The sequence below is a fragment of the Doryrhamphus excisus genome, chromosome 19 (genome assembly GCF_030265055.1).
Source record: "Doryrhamphus excisus isolate RoL2022-K1 chromosome 19, RoL_Dexc_1.0, whole genome shotgun sequence".
NCBI lineage: Eukaryota > Metazoa > Chordata > Actinopteri > Syngnathiformes > Syngnathidae > Doryrhamphus > Doryrhamphus excisus.
The window spans coordinates 9,241,374-9,259,443 of NC_080484.1; the positions used below are offsets into that span (position 1 = coordinate 9,241,374).

At 43.5% G+C, this 18,070-nt stretch overlaps 1 protein-coding gene across 3 annotated transcripts; it reads left to right on the forward strand.

Annotated features, from left to right (window-relative positions):
- Positions 1-6,054: 6,054 nt before the first annotated feature.
- Positions 6,055-17,770, forward strand: LOC131107607 (sine oculis-binding protein homolog). 3 transcript variants are annotated; one of them, XM_058057800.1, is made up of 7 exons: positions 6,055-6,510; positions 9,009-9,138; positions 9,266-9,454; positions 10,065-10,216; positions 11,145-11,240; positions 11,745-13,628; positions 15,296-17,770. In XM_058057800.1, exons 1-6 carry the CDS (start codon positions 6,418-6,420, stop codon positions 13,617-13,619), a joined length of 2,535 nt encoding a protein of 844 aa, XP_057913783.1. In that variant the 5' UTR covers positions 6,055-6,417; the 3' UTR covers positions 13,620-13,628; positions 15,296-17,770. The 3 variants fall into 3 exon arrangements, with proteins under 3 accessions (XP_057913783.1, XP_057913784.1, XP_057913786.1); XM_058057801.1 differs by having other exon boundaries at positions 11,766-13,628; XM_058057803.1 differs by lacking the exon at positions 6,055-6,510 and adding an exon at positions 8,440-8,573.
- The last annotated feature ends 300 nt before the right edge of the window (positions 17,771-18,070 follow it).

An 18,070-nucleotide genomic window follows, 5' to 3' on the forward strand; every position in this document is an offset into this window, starting at 1 on the left:
TCCAATAACATGAATACAAGTTGTCTTGTATGACAGTTAGGAGCATATACTAACAGTGTAAGTTTTTGATTGTTTTCTGCAAGAATGAACAAATTAACATCTTTTTGTCCATTTGTTTATTAGCAGTTCCACTTCCTGGTTTACAGATAATGATGCAAGATGATGGAGCTGTACTGGTTTTGATTCTTGAGAGAGCGAAAAAGGTTTAATTGTCATTTAAATGGGAAAAAGGCAAACTGTGGATGAAATGAATTAAGGGATGCTCGGTTTTATAAACAAAATAATTTTTAAATCATCATATAGGTATGTGTTAAAGTTTGTCTTTGTGTTGGCTACTTCCGGTTTCACGGTGTAGCACATTAGAAATTACAGGAGTCGACCATTTTGGATTCTGAAATGCTGGTGGATTGTTGCATTGTGATTAGTGGTTGACCGCAGCCTATTATTTGCAATTTGTATGTATTCTTGTATTCTTCTTCATAAAAATGACCAAATGAGCGGAAATTATGAACGTTAATAACCACATCGATTAATTTCAATCTACACTGGCCACTAGGTGTCACTAGTAACACACCACAATTATTGCAGGTTTACAGGCACAATAACAACTATGCTAATCAACATCATTATCATAAAAATAATATCACACGGGGGACAGTTGTGGAGGGACTCCGGCTGAAACTCAACTCTGAATCCCCAACATCACTTCCTGTTCACACATCCGGGCATGCATTTAAACACACACCAGCAATATTATTTATGTCTTAAATAGCTTATTATCTCTGATTTTATCAATTATATTGAGTATAAAGGCGGCTGTAGGGCTGCTATTGTATGTCTAGAGGGCTCTAATGTTAAAACATGGATGTAGAAAGTTGTAAACTGGTATTCTATGTTCTATGAAAGTGTTTGATTTATTAATAGGGTTGGGCATCAAGTCTCAAACATTCCGATTTACCTGGGATTATTCAAATATTTTTATTATGTCTTTATTTGACTGTCATGTAAATGCGCAGAGGGAGCTGAAGGTTTCTATGTGACTTTGCCTTGAGGTTCTTTAAACACGTTATCTCACTCGCAATGACGTACACCATTGTTTTGAGTCCCTCGACGGCCATAGCAAGTATTGCATTCCCCTGTGGCTCTGATCCAAAAGGAGATCAACGGTAGTACCAGGGAATGCTGAGTCATTATAGCCCACCAGCTGCCCGTCTAGACTGCCTGGCAGCACCAACACAGCTGTAGCGCCATCCTTCTGTGTTCTCCTTTGACCCAAAAATGAAACAATTTCCATAGTATTTAGTTTTAACAATTTATTGTACATGATCTTACAGTCCAACTAATACACAAACACATTTTCTTTTGTACAAAATAGAAGCTATAAAGGAGGAAAACTAACATTAACACATCCCGTGTGGTCAGTCATTTCCTGGGTCAACCTGTAAAAGAATAGGCGGGTAATCGGCATGACCGATAAAGTCCTGTTTGCTACATACAACTGAAATTGGGAAGATTGAGGAGCCAAATTGAGCGGGAAATGGGAGCGAAGCCATTCTGAGCTGAAGTTATACAATTAACCAAGTGGTCAGCACTGTGACCACATTACAAGTGAAGTGCAGCCCTAAGCCTCTCCCCAGTGAAGCCATGAGTTGCTTTTTAGCAAAAGGGGGGAGGGTGGGGGCTCCAGCTAAAGTCCCGCCCATGTCACTGAAAGATTTGCATTACATATTTTTATTCTTAAGATGATAAAGAAGTCCATCCCTGTTAGTCTGGTGCAGTGTTGTGATAGGTAATAAAAGTGGGGCCGGACCGGGTGTGGGTTCTTTCAACAGGAGAGGCTCTGCAGAAGAGAGGCTGCCGTCAGGAGGATGGGGAGCAAGGTGCAAGAAGAGGAGGTGAAGGCAGTGTGCAGCGAGATGCCCGCTCCGGTGGGGGAGGATGTGGTATTGGTCGAGCTGCTGTAGGTGTCTGTGGCCATAGTGGGCGTGCTGCTGTTGGAGGTGTAGTTCATGCCTGTGCTGGGGTCTGTGCTGTTCTGAGAGACCACCTGATTAGGAGGAGAGAACATGAGGAAAAAAGTTAATAAAGTGTCCATACTTTTTAAACACACGCGGTATGGCAATGGTTTAGTTTATGTATATGTATATCCATGTGTGTATATCCATTGAAGAACAGGACAGTAAAGACCTTGTTTAATCCCATCCCTTCTCCCAAATGCATTTAAAACAAATGAATTAATCAGGAAGTCGCACAATAGGGTTCCGTACGCCTAGGTCAGGTTTCTTCTGACACCAGAAGTAACTTTAGACCCTCTCGCCACATTTGTGCAGGGCGGGCATCATTACATCTGAGTCATCAAGTCTCAGGTGTAAAGAAAGGAGGATAAAAACGCATAGAGAATGAAAAACATATAGTATGACAAGGATGTATTTTAAAAAAATCATTCCACCTAGTTGTAAAGTTACTCCATAAAAATCCCCTCTACCTCATTAAATGAAAGACTTTAGACATAGAAATACAATTAATATCACAACTCACAACAACATTCTACTCAATATTAAGGCAAGCTTACCTGTGTTGATAAGCAAATAGCAAAGGCAATCACTCCCAAGTGGACGATGGTCATTTTGCACATGTTGAACTTGCTGTTAAAAAGCAGTGCAGGTGGACAGAACGTTTTCCTTCTGTCGACTATTTTGCTTCCAGTGTCGCAGCTGTCTGCCCCTCAACTACTTTTATATACGCAGCCCGATGACGTCACCAATAGTCCGGAAGTAAGGAGGGAGAGCGGGAGGAGGGCGAGACCGCGGACATGACGCCGTATTGTATGTATTGTACGGTTATTAATTACGTAAGCGGTTAATTAAATCACTTTGAACACAATTGGGAGGCTCAGCTGAGCATACAACATCCATATTTTATTACAATTACGTCACTCTTTACTTTTATTCTGGCTAAAATCAACAACATGTCGAACAGGGACCAACAATACAATTGACACCTGTACCACACCGCCGTCATTACGTTGCCATGGTGACCATAGTTGGAAGCCATGTTTGGACCGTTTTGCGGTCGAAAAGGCAGATAGTCAATCGTTGGTATTTATTTGGAAATACATTTCAAGCAATTACCTTATATCCATTGACCTAGGTTGAAAAAAAAAGCCTATGCAAACCTGTTGAACAGCCCCTGTCGGGCCACTACAAAGCAAGGCAACAGTGACATCTAGTGGTCAGAAAACAGAACGTAAATTTAATTACAGTACATCTCTAGCTGTCAGTTTTCCAACAATCTTAATCAATGTATCGGTGTATCTATTATCTATCAGGCTAACGCGGTGACGAACTAGCTAGTTATCGCTAATAGTCTCACTATACCATCCCATTATATCTCAAACAGCATAGTTGTAAGTGTAAAGGTTATGATGGTGATATTTGGTCTACAATAGTCTGTTTACCTGTCTAAATAAAGAAACTGATTACACAGTTTTGCAAAAGTGCAGTACAAAATGATGGGGTTCTATCAAGTAGACACTGCCCTCTGTTGGTCATTACAAGCAACTGTAAGTCACCTCTCAATACAGTGTGTTACTTTTTTATGCTGTGGAGTCAGGACAACCTCAAAGATGTTCCAAATCCTTTAAATTTAGAAAGTAAACAGGCTGCTATCATGTATCCATGGAGTTTTCATAATTCAATCCAGATGTTTGGGGACTGTAACTTCATCCCCTTGGACAGCCTCACGTCCCCTGTCATTTGTCTAAGTGGATGGCTGCTTGCTTTAACCCCCCACCCCCCCTCCTCGTCTAGTTTTCAGAAAGGACCATCATTCCCTGCAGAGGCACCAGATGTGCGCTGTTATGGAGATTTGGAAAGGGTGGGGGCTTTTGTAAGGCATCAGATAAGCCCAGTTTTCCCAAAGCAGGGTCGGATCGAGTGTCATCAGCGGGTCTACGAGGGAGCGAAACCTAAACCCAGAGCATGAGGTCAGATTTCTGTTTACACGAGCGGTGCTGCCTGGATTCCTCCAACCAGGGCAGACTGAGTGGAGTGGAGACAGAGGAGAAAAGTCTTGTCTTCCTGGCTGTCTCTCATTACTAGACCATAACATGTAAATTTCATTTTTAAGCACACTTAAGTGCATTTGAAATACAAGTTTATTTTCTGTGTACACCAGCAGTGGTATATTATTATACTAGTCATGTATACCGTACTTCACAGGACTAAGCTTGCCCACATTTTAGTAAGACTGACATTCACCTCCAACCATGTGTTAATATTTCAAACATTCTGAGCTGAAGGTTCCACGTACAGTAGAAGACAGCTTGTAAAAATACACTGAAACTGCCTTTTTTGTGGACGTATACCATACAAAACGATGGAGATTGGCCTTCTGTCGTGATGTCACAAGAGACGTACCACACAAGCTCTAGATTCGGTGAGCATTTGGTCCTTTTTCTTTGGACACCTCCAACATAACCACCTTCAATATATCCCTCAATATATTATATATCCGAAGCTATTGATGAAAACATTTTTTCATAGTGCAATCATCAGTGGCGCTCTTTACCGGAATACGTTCCTGGAACTGAATGAAGACAAATGCAGCCATGAACTCATGACAAATTCCCAACAATAGCACAATAACATTCATTGATATTGTGTTGTGATGACGATGATACAATATACAATACAATACCGATGAACAGCAGATCGGTGCTCATCTAGCCCTGGCATATACGTACATACATCAAGCAAAACAATATGGATTTAACTATACTGACTGCAAGATAGGATGTGGATTGACTGCCATTTTGGCATGCTTTTCCACAGTCCAACATCTTGTGGGTTGTTTTTTTTCATTATGTGAACAAGCTTACTACTTATCTTCAAATGTTCCAGCAGAGGCATTTAACACAACAAGTGGACATAATATAAAAAAATATATATAACAACAACACAAATTCATTCAGAACTGGCCCATAATAATGGGGAAAGCACAACAACAAATGATGTGATGAGAGTGATAAATATTTCAGCATTCGCGCACACTTCTCATGCAGGAAATATGTCTTTAAATGTTATTTTCCAATCAAAACTGTATACCAAATGTATTTATATAGTGTACTTCAGCGTCCTCTCTAAGTCTCCTGCAGTATATACCTCTATTTCTGCACATGTAGGCTATGTAAAAATAACCAGGTAAAAATAATCACGTAAAAGCAACACAACGCCTTTCACACTCATGTTTATGTTGCCGAATGCAACTCGATCATCTCCATCTTTTCCTAAGCGGCTGAGAAACACGATAGGGACCGGTTCCCCTGCCTGGCCTTTAACATCCAGAATAACCACACAGCACAAATGTTTCTCTTAAAAGCTCACAATGCTTAAAGATGTATACACAGACGACAATGTCACCTGACTTTCTCGTCTTTTTACACACCTTGACTTTGGAGGCAATTTCAGGTGTTTTACACTGGACATGCTCTGATCAAAAAGAGAAAGAAAAAAAACTCCCCCTGGCCTGGTATCATTTAACCCACTGTGGCCTTCTCGTCTCCTTATTTTAGGACAAGACTATACAGACAGTGTTTGTACTGTGTCCCCTCAGATAAAACACAGTCTTTGCATTCCTTATGAAATGTATCTGCTGAGATTTGGGAAGAGGGGGCGGAGGTGGGCGCCCTGGTGTTGGGTTACATCAAATCAGAGGCCCTCCCTCCTTCATCCTAAAATGTGGCGGTGGGGCAGCGTCAAGTGGTGCAGTTCCACCAAGAATAGGTGGGTTAGCTTTCAAAATAAAAGCAGTTATCATAGTTTGGGTTCACAAAGTATAAAAATTCACACTTGGGTAATGCTAAATTGCACATAATTCTATATTTTTCTAATTAGTCATTTTTGTTTGTATTGTTTTACGTTATTAATTCAGTTTTTCAAATATTTCAATAGCATTCTCAATCTTAATTCTATAATGACTAAACTATAGATCAAAGTAAACTGTAGATTAAATTTAATTTGATATATATTTTTGTTTTTACATATCTTTGTTGTTTTTGTGCAGTGATACAGTCCACAACAGATCGTAAAGTAACCTATTGCGACCGCTGGAGGGATTTTATTTACATAACTAGTCTGAAATTCTACTTCCGGTATTGACACTAACTCGACGGCGGTAAAGAGGAGCGAGTGGGGGCTTGTTCAACAGTGGAGCCTCCAGCACGGAGCGCACTACACACACACATGTCCCGCGGTCTCTTTGCGTGGAGCCCCAGATGAGGAGCTCCCACGTCCGGGGAATGACAGCAGCTGTCATTTCGAGTGACAGCTTTCACTCGGACTCACTTCACTGACTCTGTGAAGCCCCATCTACAGCTACAGCAGATCCAAAGCGGATCCACTTCCACAGACCGGGACTATGCCAGAGATGGAGAAAGGGAGACCTCCAGAAAGTAAACGCAGCAGGAAACCCGCGCACCCCGTAAAGAGGGAAATAAATCAGGAGATGAAGGTGAGGGAACTTCCCTTTTTCCTACTTTAGTGAACTATGCACAAATCACTGCAGGGTTTCTTATTTATGTGACCATAACTCATAAGATGAATTGTTTTCTACCAGCAGTAATAAATATAAACATCTCTATCAAGAAGTCAATAAGTTTTAAATAGGCTGTAGATGTTAAGCACAGTAACATTCATCTTTTGTGACGTCATGTCAGGCCAGCTGTGGCGGGACATGCACACTCTTGTGTCCACTGGAGATCCAGATGTGCGTCACTTCTTCACAGCGCCTGCTGGGCTGGGGGGCGGGGGGTTGTGGGGGGCGTGAGTACCCCTTAAATAACCTGCATCAGCCTCACAATGGGTGGCTGAGAAGAGTGGAACACCACAACCACCTAACTGAAGATTTTAAGGTTGTTCTTCCAGTCAAAGACATGACTCCCTCCCTCCATTATGCACACATTACTGGATGGAAATGTATCCATGGATTGTGTGCTTTGTTTGGGTTCGGACACTGGTTATTTGAGACTGTTGGTAAGGGATATCTGAGGCTCCTTCAAGCAGGCGCTGGGAAGGAGGGGATGATTCTGGCATTTAGTGCGGGGAGGAAATGTGCGCTTTTTCTGTAAGTGGTTTGGACTGCGGAGTTTTGATATCCAGGGGAGGTGTCGTGTTACGAGTTCCCCTAATTTTAATCAAAACATGTGAAACGCTATCCTCGCTTCATGTAAGCCTGCCCCTGGTTGGATCGCTCAGGGTCGGCCCCGGGCTTGTTGGCTTTGGCCGCAACTTTCCCTGTGGTTTAGGATATGGCCTGTCACTCTCACAAAGCAGATGTTTGTCTGAACTGCCAGAAAGAAACAAAAACAACATTGTGGGAAGTGTGGGTGGACAAAACCGTTGAATGAACGACACAAAGCTTTATATGCATCGGCGCTCTGAGGAAAACACTACATCATTATACCTGCGAGGGGTGTAGAGGTCTGTCAATGTGAGAACAAACCTATACCTCTTGTTTGGTTCTGGAAAAAAAAGTGTAAACAGTCTAATTACAATCCAATAATTAACCGCACAGCAGGTGTTTTCAAAGTAGCTGAATGTTGCTTTGCTCACTTTAGGAACTAAACCTCAACCAAACCTCATTCATCAGCATGTCTCATAATAACAATCTATACACAAGAAAATGTCAAATAATGTAAATTGAAGTCCAATACTTGGCGGAACCATGTCCGAAACAGGTACAAGAAAGAACAGCTTGTGTCCCTTAAGGTACAATCCCTAGTAATAATAATACTATGCCATATTCATTGGAGTACAGTCACTATTCCCACATCTTTCCACAGACCAGTACTGTATGTTCCTAAGGGTCAAAAGCCACCCCACCCCAGTGACAGGCCACTGTATCCCTAACTGAGTGTGTATGCTGTAGAGACCAGACTTGAGTTCTCCCGTAAATGTGTAACGATCCTACGATGGAAAGAAGTTCACACACTGGAAGGCAGGATAACTGATTTCTCACTCTGTCGAGGTCCGGCCCAGTGTTGTCTCTGTAATACATCTGTTTCAACACCACATTGGGTCCCACTCCCTCCACTTTGGGCCCAGAGCGTAGCACCAGACACCGGATACTTGACTTTAATCATCGTTAGGCATATTTAGTTGGATATGATACCAGCGCTTGCACATACACAGCAGAAAGTGAGCAAGTCAAGGGAGAGATCCATTTCTTTGAGGCCCTGGTGGAGAGCAGAGGTCGGAGTGAGGAAAAGCAAAGGGAAAGAATGTGCAGTCGGTACACGCCACTACAACACAGACCACAGCAGACTGGCTGTGCTGGAAAAGGGTGAAACCTGAGAGGCAGGGCTGGGTCGGGTGTCAGGGCTGGAAGGTGTCGGGGTGGAGGGGAGGATGGTGAACACGGGGAGGATGGATGTGGAGAAGAAGAAGGGAGAGAAGCGGGGGCATTTCCGAGAAGCGTGGGACCTCGCCGCGGTGTTGGGTGTCCCGCTCTGATTTCTGCCCGTTCTGGATCAGGTTTCTCCTCCAATCCGGTTCTTCCCAAAGCCACAGAGAGAGGTGGGTGGACAAAAAGAGAGACCTTTGTGTTTAGATTTTTTTTTCTTAAATCTGGTCGTAATAAAAAAAGAGGGGGAGACCACACATCAGTAGGGAACAGTTTTTTTCCAATTAGAAGAGATAAACAAAAGGATGATTCATAGATCTCACACTGGTGTTGGGTTTTAAACCTTTCCGTCTCAGATTTAGAAAGGGTAAACAACATGAGCACATCATGGAAAAAGCGTCATACTGTACTCCACTGTGCTCACTTTCATTTCTGCAACAGGGCTGGAGCTGAGGAAGAATCCCTCCCATTCATTCAGAGTAGTAGTGTCTGATTATGTTTAGCATAGGATCAAAACTGGCACACAATATCCAATTTGTGGCTCGGGTACCTTATAAGTTTCTAAACAATGTTAATCCCTGACTTCTTTCCCATTTTTACTCTTGCAGACTTTTGCTGAGAGCACCATGAATGAACTCCTGGGATGGTACGGCTATGACAAAGTCGATCTCAGAGACTCAGAGGCCAATGAGATCAGGAACTACAGGGAGAGGCGCCAGCATGTATCTGTGTTAAAAGGTGGGGGCGCTGTTTAAATGAATCGGACATGACTCTGCCAACAGGTTCTGCAGGTTTTACTGACATTAAGTCATTTAGATTTGCAGCACCTACTCTCTCATTCACTTTTTGCATACATGTCTTACAGAAAACTCCTTGCCAAAACATAAGACTGCGGACAGCAAAGTCAGTCACTCAGTCCATGCAATGAAGAGCGGGGAGAAGGATTCATCCAGGATCCCTTCATCGTCACCTTCCTCTTCGTCGACAAGCACATCCACGTCTAAGGAGCACAAGAGTGCACCTGTCATTGTCCCTCTCATAAAACCATCAGCAGGTAAAGATTTAAAGTCGTTGAAGTTGACAGTTTTAATTGCGCTTCATTGTTTTATGGTCTACAACTAGAGGATATCTACTGTATATATCTGGAAGTAACAGATTAGTCATAGTTGGATCCAGCGTGTTGTTAGCATGACGGCTGACACTGCCCAGCGAGTTGACTAGGCCAAGTTGACCACTGAGGCGCAGTGGCTATCATGCATCAGTTTGCTGGGGAAGCAATCACATGACTTGTTTGTTACTAAGTGAGCATGCCACGTTTTTGACTTGATGCATTTTTTTCAGCGTAACCTTTTCTTTATAGCAGAACAATACAGTGCAGCGTCGAATAATAATAATCATAATATCAAAATCTCAATTCTAAGCAAGAAAATCGGGATTGAGTTTTTGCACTCGTGCAGTCCGAATGCAATGAAAACATAGTGTACTTCATGGAGTACTTCAACATAGTTGTATAGTTATGTTGTTGCTAACACAAGTATAGCTGCTCCTATGAAAACTGTAATGAATCAGTTTCAGTGTACAATGTAAAGCAGGGCTACAAAGTTGCAGCTTTGCAAATTTTCTTTTTTTTTTAATTTTAACCACAAACTTCTTCTCCCCTGCAGTGGACGACATGCAGAATGTGCAGATAGTGTGTGTTTGGTGCCAGAAGGAAGGTGTAAAGCGCTACTCTCTATGCATGGGTTCCGAGCTGAAGAGCTTCTGCAGTGAGAAGTGTTTCGCCGCCTGCAGACGGGCCTACTTCAAACGCAATAAGGTGATCAGTGAGCGAACATATTGATTGTGAGCGAACATATTCATATCATTACAACAGAGGTGTACTCCTTTACAGAATCTCAAGGATTTTGTGATGCTGCGTCAATTCACACAAATTCAACCGATCTCTGCGATTTATACTGCTCTGCCAATCAAATTAGTACCAGACTAAGTGTCAAACCGGCGTCCCTGCATCAGGTTGTCGTTAATGGTGCTGGTCAGCCATCAGAGTGGTTTCAGTGTGTTGGACAAACCAGAACAACTACTACTAGGTTAGGCTGATGCACACATCATTTCTCAACTTCAATTAAGACATAGATATTCCCAGTTTGGAGCTAAAGGGTGACAGGTAGCGATATCACCTTTCACTATCGCTGTTGACTATACTGCAGGAGGGTTAGTCACAAGATTGTTGAGACAAAAGTGGGCTGAGCAGACCGTGTGCAACAAACTCGACTTTGTAAGAGACGGGGAGGGAAGTGGCTCGGTTGGCTTGTTGCTGCTTGTCTGAGAGGAAGGCCAGAAGGCCTGGGGCGAGGTGTCCACTTTCAGTGCATACCTTACCTTCAGCTGCCTCATGTGTCGTAACTCAACACGACTCGGTGGGCTGGGGAACACACTCGGATCCACAGCGGATCATCTTACACAAATCAAGAGGAATTTCCCATATTAATACTGGCAAGACATTATTAATATGACAATACATCAGTTGCATCATTTCCTCGCTTGGTTGTAGAAGTGTATCTGTTTCACCACATAATGATTTCCCTTTTCTGAACTGAACTTCAGCGTTTGATTTACTTCATGTTGTTGCCTTTCAATTTTAATGGTCATGGATTGATTCCAGTATATTTGGATTTGAAAAAAACAACATGATTCGAGTTAAACCATCATATATGAACCCATGTTTGTTGGTTTTCACCAATTAGGCCAGAGATGAAGACCTCCACGGTGAGAGGTCCCCACAGCACCCCCATACGGATGACTCACCCAGGCTGGTGATGAAGATAAACAGCAATGTTAGAGTAAGTACACTATAAAATTACATGCACACAATATCTCACATTTAGGCAACCTTTTTACCATCAAGAGACAATACTAAAACATTAAACTTGGATACATCTGCTGGAAGGCTTGTTTCCCTCAATGAAACCGCAGCTCACCAGTGTCTGCAGCACTCATGCAGCCTCAGACCATGATACCACCACCACAATGTTTGATTGTAAGGACAATTGTCTTGATACTCACTCGTGCCGTAAACTATTTAGACAATAATGGTTGTGCATTTTCAGGAGATAGTAAATCTATACTATTTTACTCCTCTAAAGTACGGTTGTACCTTGTTTATCGTGGTTAATCAGTTCTAGACCGGACCGCAATAAGTGAATTTCCACAACGTAGGATCCAATATTAATAAATGGAATATGTCCCTTGACATGATGCTATAATAAAAATGGTTGCTGAAATGTAAGAGGTGTACTCTCACATAATTAACATCAGGTATAGGATCTCTTAGTGACCCTCCACAGTCTCTCTCTCCTGTGATGCAGGTGTGTGATTGGTGCAAGCATGTCCGACACACCAAAGAATACCTGGATTTTGGATCTGGCGAAGAGCGACTCCAGTTCTGCAGCACCAAATGCCTCAATCAGTACAAGATGGATGTTTTCTACAGAGAAGCCCGTGCTGCTCTTACGTGTTCCAGTCCGGCTAGAGCTGGCCAGGAGGGGAGGTCGGACACCGGTATTGCCGGGCAAAAGCTTCTCACTCCAGAATCTTGGAATAACAGCGGTAGCACAGGGGAAGCGCATCATAGAAACATCTCCCCAAAGGGCCCTACACCAATCTTGGGCTCAACAGAATCATCCTCCATCTCCCCGTCAGAGTCGTCATCATCTTCTTCTAAACTCCCTGTCTCTGGACAGAGGACGCTGGACAGGCCCATCCAACAACCTCCTCCTGCTGTAGTGGTGTCGCCTCACCCTACTCTTATCCCTCCTCCTCTTCCACGCCCCACTTTAGATCATCAGCCAATTCCTCAAATGCCAATGCCCTTCATCAGGCCTCCTCTTCATGCCCAGGGTCTCCGAAGCCCCCTTGCCAACCATCCAAGACAACCAGGCCCCTCCTCTAGCCCTATCCACAGAACCCCCCACTCTCCACACCTTCAACCTCCCAATTCCTCCTCTATGAACCCCCCAGGAATGATGCATCCTTTCCCTCGACCCTACTTCCCTGGCTTACACTCCCCCCCAGTGAATATGTTACCAAGAGGCCCTGTCCCAATACCTCCCGTAATGAACTTTGGCATTCCTTCCTTTAGTCCACTCCTGCCACATCCCACTGTCCTGGTACCTTACCCCATTATTGTTCCACTGCCTGTCCCAATACCCATTCCAATCCCGGTTCCAGTTCCTCCAAAAACAAATCATGAAACTCTAAACCACAGTGGCGTTATACAGCCTGTCCCAGAGGGAAAAGACAAATGTAGATCCATACCTGCCAAGGTTCCATCTCCTGGAATACCTGAAGGGAATTCCCAATATCTACACCAAAAAGTGGGTGGAAACTTGTCACATAGTGACCCGAATTGCAAGGACATGAGTTGGGTTAAATCAGAGAGGCCATTCCCATCCCCAACATCCACATGCCCCAGTGGGACACCATCCCCCGGAGCACAGTACAACACATCACCCTGCTCAACGCACACCTCGGAAGGGCTCATAGACTATAAACAACAACAGCAGCAGTCAGAACGACAAGTTATACAAAGGGTACTACAAAGAACCCAAGTGAAGCTGGAACCTAATGCCAGGGGATTACAGGACTTCTCGGGGTTGGAGGAGTCACGCACAGTCCAGAGTATCAAATCAGGGTTCCATGACATCATTCAACCCCCCAAATCTCCTTCACATGACACTGTAAACCAAAATAAGGACTCTCATGTGTCACCTCCACCAAGCCCATACGGTGGCATGTCTTCTGTCTTGAAATCTCAGAGCCATGGCCCAAATGGGATGTCCTCTGTACAATCCACAGGCAGTTCAGACTCACCCATACCCCAAAGAGTATTAGCACCCCCAACAGATACTGCACTGACAGAGCAGGAGTCCATAAAGGAGAACAAGTGCTCTGTTGTCGGCCCTGTACGAGTTGAAGGTCCAGTCGGTCAGTCAGAAGAGACTTTAGTTACAGATGCAGGAGAGGACCCCCATTTCCCAGATGAGGACCATGCCTATGCCCTACCCACTGCACCAAAGACAGGTGGCAGCCCCACTCCGCTGCTCTTACCCAAACTCAGGGACAAGGGTAGCTTACGAAGCCCCGCTAATACACCCAATTCTGCCGACATGGAGCCAGCTCTGAAGAGAAGATGTCTGCGCATCCGCGATCAAAACAAATAACGGACAGAGGTAAGAAATTCTAATCCCATGCTCGAGGGAATAATTAAACAGTGGCATGTCTGTCAAAAGACATTTTGCTAATGCTCAAACATATCAATTTGCATTGTGGCAAGCCATGCCGGTTGAATTAAAAACCACAAATGATTCCAAATATCACTTGACCAAGGACCGGAAAAATGTGTGCACAGACTCCCATAGGGGAAACTGAATCACAGGTTTCACATGGTCACTAAACAGCATGGCGCCAAAGAGAGAGAATCCTGGTTACCTGGCACTCCTCCGTGCTCTAGGGTTACAACAGGGGAAGGAGGTGAAGGGCACGGGCAGTGAGAGTCACTTTGAAAGGCGATCACTTTCGACACAACCTGACAGTCACAATGCTCTGGTTGCGTGCCAGGATGCTTTTGACTCCACACAGTAGCATGTGTGTTAAACATGTACTTTTATCCAGGTCACTTGTCAAATCAAGCAAGGGTCTTCAATGGCGACCCCTGTCACCTTTCAACGTCAATGTTGAGATAGTCAGAAAAGGTCTTGGGACTAGAAGACCCATCTGGGAAACAGCTGTGAGGCTTCTTCCATTATAGATGTCACAGTGACACTCATAGTGACTGTATGCCTGACTATAGCGCTTCTTTTGTTTTATTTCCCCCCATCTGCACTCACAACTGCTGTCCGTTGCCAACCAGATGTTAAGTAAAAGAGAACAGGCCGCTTGCTTTGGACCTATCAAAAGGCCCTCTTTATTTCACTTGCTGGGTTGGGAATCCAAATGCCTGTAACACCACCCGTGCGTCCGCGCCCACTGGTACCTTGCCATAATAAGATCATGTTACCGTTTCACTGTATGTCCTGAGATTAATCCGCTGATATTTCAGACCTGGTTTTTCATTTCAACTGCTCTGCTCTTCCACTACATGTTGTCCCTCAAAAGGGCAAGAGTAATCTTAATAAAAGCTTTTCAAATGCTGGCCATTGACACAGAAAAGTCAACTGTTTTTTTTGGACCCAAACACGGCAAGATTTGCTTTCACTAAAAAAGTGAGTGTTGTCATTTGTTGTGGTTTCAAGTGTTCCCTTAGTAACCGATACATATGAAATCACAGCATGCTGCCTGTGTCGTGCAGACGGATTTATAGCCCTGCGTTGTGTGTAATGGGAGCTGGCTGCTGCCCTATGTGAATGGCTTTAGCGCGCCACCTCTGTGCTCTGAGCTGAGCATTACCGACCGTCCTGTCCTATTGTCTCTATCATTAAATGTCTTTTAAAAAATCTCTCACTTGGACACAAATGGCACCCGACTGGGGGATTTTGGCTCGGGGAAATTTTTCTGTCTTAATTTCCTTGAGTTTATTTGGGATATTTTATAGACTTGTGTAATTTGAACCCACCACTTGAGTATTCGCTGAGCTTTTGAAACTAAAACGCAGTGAGACGGGGGAGTATAGAACACTGGCTTCACATGAGCTTGTGCCTGTTTGCATTTAATATGTGTGTGTGTGTGTGTGTGTGTGTGTGTGAAGGAGGCCAGATGTTCTTGGTTTGATTGTGTAAGGTATCAGTGTGGTGTCGACTAGACTAAAAGTGTATATATGGCACGGACGAACAAATAAATGTGGTATGTTTAAACTTATCCTCATCTCCCCTTCTGTTTTTCCCCCCCAATGAATGAACAGCACCCCTGTTCAACACAGGATGGCAGTGCCGGATTCACTACCACGCCCTCTTGTGGACAACGCCAGTGCTAACACCTTCCCACCTGATCCCCACAGCCCACCAGTGTTGCGTGGCCTGTGGACCAGCAGGTTGCCAAAGCCGGAAGCAACCCACATGGCCACATGATCACAAGTCTCCTTGGAGCGTGGAAGGGAGGGACACAACACAATCACACGTTTTGGACCAAAACAAGTTCCCCTGGCTCGTGTTGTGTCCAAGGACTGTTTGATACAGACCATCCCTTGAAGTGTGTTGCTGTGCCCAGATGTGATTGTCTTCCTCCTCCTCCTCCTCCGCCTCCTGACTCCACAGAGCAGACAGGGCACTGATCAGCCTTGTGTGGTCTTCTCAGATGGAGCCCGAACATGATCTCTTTCCAGGGGAAACGGCTTGTTTTCTCTGCCCAGCTTGCACAAAGAGCCACATTGTTCCTCTCACCGTATACCACACGGACTCCCCACTCCAGGTTTTGGGTTACCTGGCCGACGGGGGCTCAGACTTCAGGAGGAGGTGGTTTTATTTTTTTGACCGACAGCTTGGAATATAGGATACCCTTCTCCTCTCCATCTCCCTGCCCAATCTAAATACACAACACTCGGATTCTGAGGTTTGGGTTCCTCACTATCCACAACCCGCTTGTTCTGCCTTTCAGGGAGAGATGAGATTAAAAAAAAAAAAGATCACAAAGGGCTTTTTGGTTAAGACTGATGACTGAGCAGTTTATGACAAGATGTCTACTACTGTAGATACATGTTAAATAATGTATAAAAACATAGATTATAAGACAGACTGACCTACTGATACACAGTAGCTGGGATGGTGTGTGTGATCGCTTTAGTGGTCCTGATGATGCGGGTCCATGAATGTGTCATTTAAAAGACCCCGCCCATCAACATTTGTATAGCAAATCATATTTCCAAAGGAGGAGCATTTCACAAAATTTCCTTGAGCAACTAATGCGGGAAAAAATATTCAACAACGACTGTATTGACCTGAGTATAAGTCAATACATAATAAGAGATTTATCCATGCCAACCTGAAGATGGCGCCAAACCACCTCGCCCCAAGCAAGCTTTTCTTCCAGTCACTCCCTCACACCAGTGACCATGCAGCCACAAAAAAATGGACCCACTGGAAAAAAAAGGTGTCTCAAAGGATTTTGTCTACCAAAAACAAGTATTGGAAAGGGTTGTCTTATGTTCAGGGTGTCTTATATTCACGTCAGTACAGTAATTAATTGTTGATTTTTTTTTTTTACAGGAGAATGTCTCTCTGAACTCCTGTTTTCATGCCAGTGTTGTAGCAGTTGTTGATCAGAATAATGCTGTCTGGAGGAGTTGTGCCATAGCATGGATGTAGCTCAGCTCCCCGTAGCTGATATCATGTTCTTCTTCAGACAGAAAACCCAACTTGGTAGCAGCCAAGTCATGCACTCTATTTTAAATCAATGATCAATTAAATAGATTTTTTTCCCCATCCCAAATTTGACCTAAAGGCAGTTAAACTGATCTGGATTCTGGTGTTTTCATAAAATGACTCTTAAGATGATTCCAGAAAAAAAATGGAGTAATATTACCAAGTGTGGTGTTTTTATATATATATATACATATATATATATATATGTATGTATATATTCAAGCGTTAAATACTGCAGTATGCAGTGATCAGTATTACAATCCCTTATTTTGGGAACACATCCAGCAACACTTTCTTGTTGATCATCACAGAGATATTCGTCAATGTTATAATAAGTTATGATGACACATTACTTTCACAAAAGTGCTTTCATTTGTCTATTTTTTCCTCACATGTCATAATTATGAGTGCTGATGTTGTCAAATGAATTTTATGTATATAGACAACGGTCCAGAAGTATTTGGACATTGCCTTTATACAACACCTCAAGTGTTGTCAAGTAAAACAATGACTGAAGGCAAAATTATAGTACTGTATTTTAGTCCTGGGCCTAATTGTACACAGCGTCCCCACTAGAGAGCAGTATATGCTTTGGAAATATTGCACCTGTTGGCTTTTAGGATACACTAATGATGCCATGAAATGCCAAATCATTTCTCTACCAGGCCATTTACCGCTGTCACATAAGATCATCACTCCTATTGATGGAACAAGTCACATGACTCGACATGACTCCCGTTTGTGCCATCATTCCAGAACTATACATCCATTAGTGTGTCCTCCATCACTCAAGCGTGAGTGAGCCCACTGTGGCAACCCACGTCACATCACCCCACATCACAGGCCAACAACAAGACAAAAAAAAAAGACTATTAGTGGTTTTATTGCACATGATGTTCAGTTTAAATACAGTTTAGTGCCACTGTTTTGTTGCTCATATAGCCCGCTGTCTGAATCCATATCATGGGTTGTTTGTATTTGAACTCTTTGTAAAGTTAAATCAATAAAAAAATATTCTAAGCAGCAGTATAATGTCAAATCCTAAGTGTCATGTATTCTACTTGTGAATGTGTGTTTAGCTAATTAACTCATTCAGGCATGACATGGCAGCAAGAACCTTTGTGGTATAAAAAAAATAATCTATTTTTAGCAACAGCAGCAACATGTCTGCAAGGCTGTGCATCAGCATTCCTAAAATACTGAAAGTCAGTGGAGGCTTTGAACAGATTGATGAGATAAGGGGGCAGGAATTCCGGCTTGGTGGGGGCATGTGTCGGGGGTGTATCCCGACATGGAGCAGAATGGATGAACAAAACTGG